The 9,066-nt window shown below is 34.3% G+C and overlaps 1 protein-coding gene across 2 annotated transcripts; it reads left to right on the forward strand.

The window, feature by feature from the left end:
• The first annotated feature begins 454 nt into the window (after window positions 1-454).
• LOC106132228 (putative leucine-rich repeat-containing protein DDB_G0290503) lies at window positions 455-8,982 on the forward strand. Of its 2 annotated transcripts, XM_060952763.1 has the most exons (4): window positions 455-928; window positions 6,853-7,473; window positions 7,904-8,122; window positions 8,203-8,982. In XM_060952763.1, the coding sequence occupies exons 2-4, from the start codon at window positions 6,856-6,858 to the stop codon at window positions 8,980-8,982; spliced, it is 1,617 nt and encodes a 538-aa protein (XP_060808746.1). In that variant the 5' UTR covers window positions 455-928; window positions 6,853-6,855. The 2 variants fall into 2 exon arrangements, with proteins under 2 accessions (XP_060808746.1, XP_060808745.1); XM_060952762.1 differs by lacking the exons at window positions 6,853-7,473; window positions 7,904-8,122; window positions 8,203-8,982 and adding an exon at window positions 1,584-5,328.
• The last annotated feature ends 84 nt before the right edge of the window (window positions 8,983-9,066 follow it).

The raw sequence follows: 9,066 nt of genomic DNA on the forward strand, positions 1-9,066 counted from the left end.
AAATGAAGTTGAAAATGCTCGCCGCACTTGACAAGCCTGAGCCCGACGATGTTCTGTATCCGCCAGAATTAAATGCTCATCTAATCGAGCAGTTAAAGGTACACTAAATAAATGATAACAACATATTTTAACACTATAACGCATTTACGAGCTTCGTAATATGGTTAAAGCAAGGGAAACCTGTTATTGTCAGAAACATTATAATTACCGTGTGTGATGCTGTAGGTTATATTTTAAAAATAGGAGAAGACCGAAAAAGAAATGGATGGATGGCGTATAGGATAGTATGAGGAGAAAGGTAGTAACTTGTGAGATGGCAATTGACAGAAGTAATTGGAAAAACTAACATACTGTGCCGACCCCACGTAGAAAGTGGGAAAAGGTAACGACGAAGAAGCAGAAGGGTGAATTGCGCAAGCACAAGAATTACACGGCAAACGTGAAAACGGTAGTGAGGAATGGTGCTTTATGATTTTTCATATTTTTCCTTAATGAAGTTTGTACTCCTCTACCATGGCAAAAAAAATCATCGAGTTACGGCATCTATTACATGCCAAAAAAAATGACAAAGTGTCACTTTATCATGACGGTGACCTGTCCCGCACCCAATTTTGCTCATAAAATATCTTATCCTGCAAATACGATATTTTTTTTGGATTGAAATCGATTTTAGTTTCATTTAATAATGTATTTCCTATCAACAAAAACTATTTTTGTTTGTTTATCTTCCTTCTCATAGATTTGACAGGCATTCAACTTTTGTCCCGAAAAAAATTATCATTTCAAAGGACATTAAGTTTTAGCAGTAAAACTCCGTCAATATTGCGTTGTTGCGCCCCCCTTACCTTTCCTCGCCTCAGATTAGTCCGGCTTGAGCTCTCGGCGCCTATGCACGCGTTACAACGTGTTGTGATTTCCCGCCAAAAAAGTAAGTGTATCATTTCTGTGATATGGGGTCAAAAAAAATTTCATTTCGGTAGCTGTTATAACTTGTGTTACATTAATTTGATTTATTTCAAAATTGTGCATTAAATACGCTGTAAGTATGGTTTTGTTTAAATAGTTTTGAAATTTTGATACAGACATTATTTCAGAGTTATTGTCAAATTGACATCTGTTTTATCATCTCAGTGTTATCATTTCAGCGGATTCGGTGGACTGTAATACTGATAACAGTCCACCGGAATGAAATGTATCTCCGAAATGATAAATCCGTTAAAAGTTTTAGAGATCCTCGAGATATTTTTTTAAACTTACCTTGCTAGATACTTTTATGTGTAGGTAGGTAGTCGTTTCGCGAAAAAACACAATCTTTTATAATCCATATATCAATCATACCTATATTGATGAATTTTAAAAAAAAAAACACTCATTAGATCAGTTTATTGATTAGTTCAGATCTACATATATTTTAATTTTATGATGTTGTATTTTTAACATCATTGAACTTCTCCATTGCGAGAGAGCTAATGTAAATGCATGGTATATTTGAAGGTATATTAGGGAAACTAGGTATGTACAGCGTGTATATGTTTTTGTGTGTGAAAGTAAGTAAAAAGGAACTGTGTTTCTTTTTATTTTAGGATGCCTCGGCCAAGAACACAGACTAGAGAAGAAAGGTTAGAAAAAAGAAGGTTGTACGAAAGAAGGAGAAAAGAAAGAATAAAGAGCAATGCAGAGACACGCGAAGAGTTTCTGAAAAAAGATAGAGAAAGATATGCAAGAAAGAAAGCAGCAGGATTAATTGTTTCAAGGCATCAAATGAACAAGACCAAATTAAGAAACTTAAGAAGAAGAAACAACATAAGTGCTGCCGCTTATTACCAAAGAAAAAAAAAAAGAGCCACTACGGCTCCTACGGCTACTCGTGCAAACTCTCTAGTTGGAACAGTTCAAGATCATCCAGAACAATCTTCAACAAATCAAATTGGTGAGGATATTAATAATCCTGGACTCAGCACTTCCTGTCAAGATTCACCTTCTTCGACTGCAAGACCTGCCCGTTGCAATACTTTGAGGCACAGCTTACGATTGAACAGTAGAAGTAGCATCAGTACGAATATCCAACCTCAACATACAGCGACTACAACCTCTCGTCCTATATACACAAGCAGTCCACGACAAACCCCGCTCTCAAGGCATCGAAATTTTGTAGACAATAATAATCCTGGTCCAAGTACTTCACGACAAGACTACCCATCTTCATCTCTAAGACCTACTCGTTGCAGCATGATACGGCGCTGCTTGCGGATGAACAGTGATAGTTCCGTCAGTTCCGATGTTCAACATCATATTTACGACAACGTAGTAACTACCACTCCTTGTGTACTACCAAGTAGCGCACAACGAATACCATCTCCATCAAATCTGAGTAGTATTGAGTCAACACTTTGCCCCAACAGCCCTGTGTCAGAATCGTCAATTACATCTGTAGAATTAAGGCGAGCGCTTAAAGATAAATTCCGCATATATCAAAGAACTAAAAATAAGCTAATAACAGAATTACAAAATAAATTATTACAGGTCTCTCGGGAAAAAGAAATGCTCAAAAAAAGGTGTAATAGACTACAAAGCAGTTATATAAATTTGAAAAAAAATACGCAAAAAGTAGAAAAAAAAACAGAAGTAGTTATTAAATCTGATAAGAAAAAAAAACAATATCTCACGAGGGTTGTAACATTTTTAGAAGACGATGAAAATTCAACAATTTGTCCTGGCAAAAATGACACTATATCAAGACATGGCTTAAAAAAACAAAAGAGACTAATGACAGACACACTTAAAAATTTACACTTGAAATATCTAAAATCAGGCGAACCACCGATAAGCTATTCAACATTTTCAAGACTGAAACCTTTCTGGATTATTCAACCAAATGTGAATGCACGAAACACATGTTTATGTGAAAAGCATGAAAATATGAAACTTTTGATTGAATCGATGAAAAGAAATCGCCTGATCAAAGAAAACACAATATCCGACGTTTTAAACAGCCTATGTTGTAGTAAAGATAACATCGATTGTCTGCAAAGAACATGCTCGAACTGTAAAAGTAGACTCATTGATTACCAAGAGTTTGATAATGGAGTACACGTAACGTATTGGAATTGGGAGAAGAACAAAAGTACATACACCAAAAATAGTGTAGAGAAATCTGCTATTAAAGTTGAAAAGGTAAGACACTGGGTAAAACCTCTAGATCTGATTAAAAAATTTGAAAACAGCCTGAAAGCATTCCTTCAACATTGCCTTAATAATAAAAACCAAAACCAAGCTTTTAAGACTTTAAAAGAAAATATGACTACAGAAGACTGCATTATACAAATAGATTTTAGTGAAAATTATACCACTAAATATGGATCCGAAATTCAGTCTCTTCATTTTGGTGGCAGCAGAAAACAATTTACGTTACACACTGCTGTAATTTATTTTAAACTGAACAATGAAACTTGCAAAACTCAATCTTTTTGTACTGTAAGTACATCATTAAGGCATGATGCTGCAGCAGTCTGGGCGCATCTTGTTCCTATTTTGCGTGAAATTGAAATAACTGCGCCTCTAGTCCGCAATCTTTACATTATTTCTGACTCTCCGTCTGCCCAATACCGGAATAAAAAGATATTATACATAATATCACAACTGTCTTCCTATTGTCCAATGCTGACCCACATAGTATGGAACTATTGCGAGTGCGGCCATGGAAAAAGCGCAGCAGACGGAGTGGGTGGGGTGTTAAAGAGAACGCTGGATAAACAGGTCGCATATCAACATGATATTACCAATATTGAAGTACTAGTACAAAACTTAAAGTCTTTTGTTCAAGGCGTGAAAATCGAAGTAGTTGAAGATTATCAAATAACAGAAAAAGACTGGCTTTTGCCCAAAGACTTGAAAACGTTTGCGGGAACTATGAAAGTTCACCAAGTGGTTTGGTCTAAAGAGTCGGGGAACCGTTTGGCACTTCGTCATCTATCCTGTGTTGAAAGAGAATGCCTAAATAAAATCGTAATGTGCCCTCACGGCAAACATTTAGGTTTTCATGATTTAACTGAGACTCAATTACCTACTTTTGTAAATACTACAAATATGGCACAGCTGCGTCCAATACAACTAACAGAGAAGTTGGTACTACGTCCCAAACCATCCAAAGAAAAGAAACATCCAAAGAAAAGAAGTAGTATTATAACTGAACTATCAATACACTCGATCCAAAACATTGACATATCAGTTCTTAAGCCCTCAACATCCAAATCTCCCGTTGGAATGAATAATCAAAAAGAAGAAACTGGACAGGAATCATCAATGATCCCCAAATCACTACTGGAAAAGTATGAAAACTTCATTGAATTCAACACTCCCTCGTGTTCATTTTTTGATAACCCTGATACTGCATTACTTGAAAAGTATGAACAAAGTAACAGTGACAGTGAACAGGAAATCAAAACTAAAGTCAAGAGGAGACCAGTAAAAAGATTATCATCGTCTTCATCGACTTCAGATTTGAATATTTTTGATTGAACTGTTGATTTGATTTTTTAAAGTAAGTAGTTATTCGTTGGTTTCGTTTTTTGTTTTTTTAAGTACTCGACTTGTTTAATGCACGAATGAGCCTGATTTCAAATGCATATTCCCACTTAAATACAAGCTTGCTAATGTGTGGGCTATCTTTCTTAAAGTGTGGTAAAACTTGTAGCAACCCATTGGATCATTCGTGCGTGAATATTTATACTTGTGATATTTGCTATGTTCCTATTAAGTAGTAAGTTAAACTAATGGAGAATTATAGTATACTTAATTATAATGAAGAAGTGTTATCATGTGATAATAAAAAAAAAAACATTTGTTTACTATATATCTAGTTAAGAACCAATATATACATATTTAAAGTCATAAAAAGAGGCTGATTAGCGAATTAGAGACATAAGTTACATCTACGTACCTACTTAAAAATACTGTTTTATTAAGGCTTATAGTTTGCAATAATAAGTATTTAGGCAGAAAAAAACTGCATTCCTTTTTTTTTATTAGATACTATACTGTATTGTTATTAGTGATTTAAGATAACGTGATCTCAATTAAAAGGGTTTTAAAGTACTTAGCTCGTCTGATATAATTAGATGTTTTATAATGTTTCTTATCAAAAAATATAAGAGTTGATTTGTTTAATATAGAAGTTTTACTTATAAAATACTAAATCCCACTTATCACCTTTAACTACTTGCTACATTTGACCGGGTTAAGAGTCACGAGGGTACGTATCTGCCTTATTCCGTAAAGAAACTGTTAATTCGATGAACTCTCCAGTGTGTAACCTTTCTGTTTTTTTTTTAATTTTAACTTCTTATAACATTTTTATACCTAAACGAAGTTCTTTACCTGCTCCATATTTTGGTGTTAAGGCGCTGTGGCAAGCAAAACTAGCGCCACCAATGAAAAAAAAAATCATATCTCAGTAAGTAATGAATATCAAAAATGTACAACACCCGAATACTAAATTAATACGCGCTTTATTTTTTAAACATACTAGGAAAACTGTATGTCATTGTTTTGAGCAACAGTTTTCATCAAAGGAAAAAACGGCCGCTTTTAGCAATAATGCTTTTTGTTTCTCAACACAATGAAACAAAGTTTTCTTATTATTTCTAAAAAACAATGCATAATATGATTATAATACTTTAGTGTTCGGGTGTTGTACATTTTTGATATTCGTACTAGTTACTGACATATTATTTTTTTTCATTGGCAGCACTAGTTTTGCTTGCCACAACGCCTTAATGCAGGTAGTAAAATAAATATTAGCACGCTTTTATTATGGTCGAGCTGTAGGTAACTAAGTGTGTAATAAAATCTAAGAAGCTTAATTATAGCAAACTTCATTATTTACTAAAAATATCACAGTTACTAAAATGACTTTAAAAAAAATTAAACGTGCCTAAAATTAGTCACAGTTATTTGAGTAAAGAAACAATGAGAATAGTCTCAAAGAAAGATATTATAACAACAACTAACTGTATCTTCTTTAACTAAGAATATGAAAACCGAACTTAAAATATTACGGAACCCTTGTTCCGCAGCACGGTTGTTCTTAGCCGTATCATTTCAGTGGGTTTATTTCATTTCGGTGCACATTTAAATCATTTCGGTGGGTAATTTTCATTTCGGTGGGCTTTTATTATCATTTCGATGGATACTTATCATTTCAGTGGACACTTAAAAATTCAACCTTAAATATATCTGCAAGTTTCGATGATATTTGATGACCATTCACGCATATGTTATAAAATAGCTTAAAGTTTTATTTATTATCAAAAAATTGTAGAATAGCATTGAAATAAAAAATCTCACCGAAATGACAAAAAAAAATCACTTGTTGAAATCCACCCAGAAGATGCTGTTGGTTTTCTTAGTAAATAAATATTTCCCCTTGGCACGTTCCCTGATGCCGCATACTTCTTTCGTTTCATCCACATTTACCCACTCTTTTGATGCAAGCTCGTCGGTTCACGAGTACTTTTGACATGATCTTTCGGTCATTCACTGGCTGTTAAAGTGTCTTTATCGGGTATTATTTAATTACCTATCAAGCACCTCTCATCTTCAAGAAATTTTGCTTTTGTTCGTAACGACTAAAGTCAGGGCCCAATTTTAATTAAATAAGAACAGAAATGAACTAGGTATTTCACCTACAGAATTTTTTTTCGCGAGCGAATTCCTGAACAATTTTGTAATTGAAAAACAATCATATTACTATGATATCCTACAACTAGTAAAGTAGAAATGAAGCTCAGTTGGTTTCGGTTAACAAATTTTCAAGCAAAAATACAAATAATTAAATTGTTGTATGTTGTGCAGGTAATGACGTCAGAGAACAACGAGCTCCGCAAATGTGTTTTTACAAAAGAACAGGAGATAAAGGAGCTGAATAAAACGGTCGGCGAACTCAACCAACGCATACGTGACATCATATCCGGCTCAGGGCCAGCCATCTCATCGAAGTCCGCTGGCGTTATCAGCGCAAAAATAACGGACCTTTGCAAACAAAATCGCCATTTAGTAGCAGAACTTGAAGGGCATAAAACAAGGAATGCTAATCTTGAACGAAAGATAATGCAATTAGAAATAAGTAAGGAACAAGAAAAACTAGACATCTGCATGTGCAAAGATGCGCAGGACGCAAGTCCTGATGAACTGAAGGAACTTAATAATAAACTTACAATAGTAAATAAAAAGTTATATGATAGCAAAAATAGAAATTTGGAATTGAAAAACGATATTCTGATTGCTACTAAGATTCTTCAACAAGAATTAGGAGATAAATTTACAAGTATCAAAGAGTTGCAGAACGATTTGGCTGGATGGAAAGGGAGAGCGCAGCAAATAGTACTGCTCCAATCAAGGATTAGTGAATTGGAAGAAAAGCTTAATGGGAAGCACAAAGATTTGATTGACGCGAAGAGAAAGGACCAAGCTCAGGTAAATACCTACTGACTAATTGCTAACTACAATGCAGAAACCCTAGGATAGTTTTTTTCCATAAGCAATAGATCATCACATTTCTTCGAATTCGTCCTTCACCTTTTGCTGAGGTTTTGTGTTGTATTGCGAGAGGTCTGCGCTGCGAGAGGTTATTGTGACCAAGTTGTGGTCTACTTTTACACCTACAACACAGGTACCACCGAAGTAATGAGCCCATGATCTTATCTTTTCTTTAAATACTGCAGAAGTAAAGCGGATTGGTAAACTTGGGATTCTTCTTTAAGGCGATAGGCTAGGTACCTGTCACTATTGGAATCTCAATTCGTCATGCCATGGCTTAATCCATCATTAAGCCATCGCAAACAGCAAAACGTGAAACGTGATAAAGACATGATTGTTGTCTCTCTGTAAATTTTTATTTTCTCAGGTAATAAGAGAAATAGAAGCAAAAAGAAAGAAAGATGTTGAAATGGCTATGAAAGATTTCGAGGCCGTTAAAGAAGAGAATCAAGATTTAAAGAAAAAATTGGATGGTGCCAAGTGCAGGATCAGAAATCTGGAGTGTGATGTCACGACTATGAGGCAGAAAATGCAGACATTTGTTGAGAAGAGCAATCATGATGATTTACTGGTGAACGAGCAAAGGGTTAGTAATTTTCTTGTTTAATTTGAAGTTAAGCAAAACCGCATCAGTAGTATATTTCAATTTCTTAATTCCCTCCACAGAATCAAATTAAAAGTTTAGAGCTGTATTATCAAGAAATTCTCAAAGAAAATACGGCGAAAATGAACAAAATGCATAACGAAATTTCAGAATATCAAAAGCTTTTGAAAAATACAGACGCAAAAATAGACGCTCTGAGAAAACAAGCATCAGAAAAAACAACTAAAATAGAAGAGTTGAGAGCACAGCTGTTAAGATATGAAGAGTGTTCATTACAAAGTGTTTTCTTCACTCCAATGAAAACAGCAACTGACAATGAAATAAAAAAGTTATCTGAACTGGTAATAACATTAAATAACCGGTTAGATGCGGAAAGACACAAATGGGAAGAACTTGAACAAACGCAGAGGAAAATTAAAGAGAAGAAGAGGAGGCTTGAAAGGAAAGTAATCAATCTTGAAGATGAAATTAAGACTTTGAAAGAAGCCAAAAGAGGCTCCAAGATGTCTAAAATATCACTCATGAAAGAACAACATGAATTTAGTCTGGGTACATCTATAACTAAGAAACATTCGTCTATTACAGCTGTAGTAGATAGACCAAGCGAGAGTTCTTCTGAATCCCAACCTCCAGAAGGCTATGACTCTTTAGATAAAGAAGATTTAAAATACAAGTTGGAGCTTTGTGAAGAGAAATTGAAAATCATGGAAGATAAACTCAAAATGATTGAGGAAGAAAAGAGAGATGATTATAATCATTTGACTGATATGATTCAATCGTCGAAACAGCTTTTCAATGAAGCACTAGCGGTACTTCAAAAAGAGAAATGTTTGTGTTCATAGTCATTTACGTATTTTAATAAATTATATTTTATTTTGATGATTGTTTTATTTTATTATTTAGTCTTTTTCAACATTTTCAGTAAA

This window comes from Amyelois transitella, chromosome 29, assembly GCF_032362555.1.
Source record: "Amyelois transitella isolate CPQ chromosome 29, ilAmyTran1.1, whole genome shotgun sequence".
Taxonomy (NCBI): domain Eukaryota; kingdom Metazoa; phylum Arthropoda; class Insecta; order Lepidoptera; family Pyralidae; genus Amyelois; species Amyelois transitella.

What these genes read in the sequence shown, in the direction of transcription:
- LOC106132228 (XM_060952762.1), top strand. Translation starts at nt 1,585, where the DNA reads ATGCCTCGGCCAAGAACACAGACTAGAGAAGAAAGGTTAGAAAAAAGA.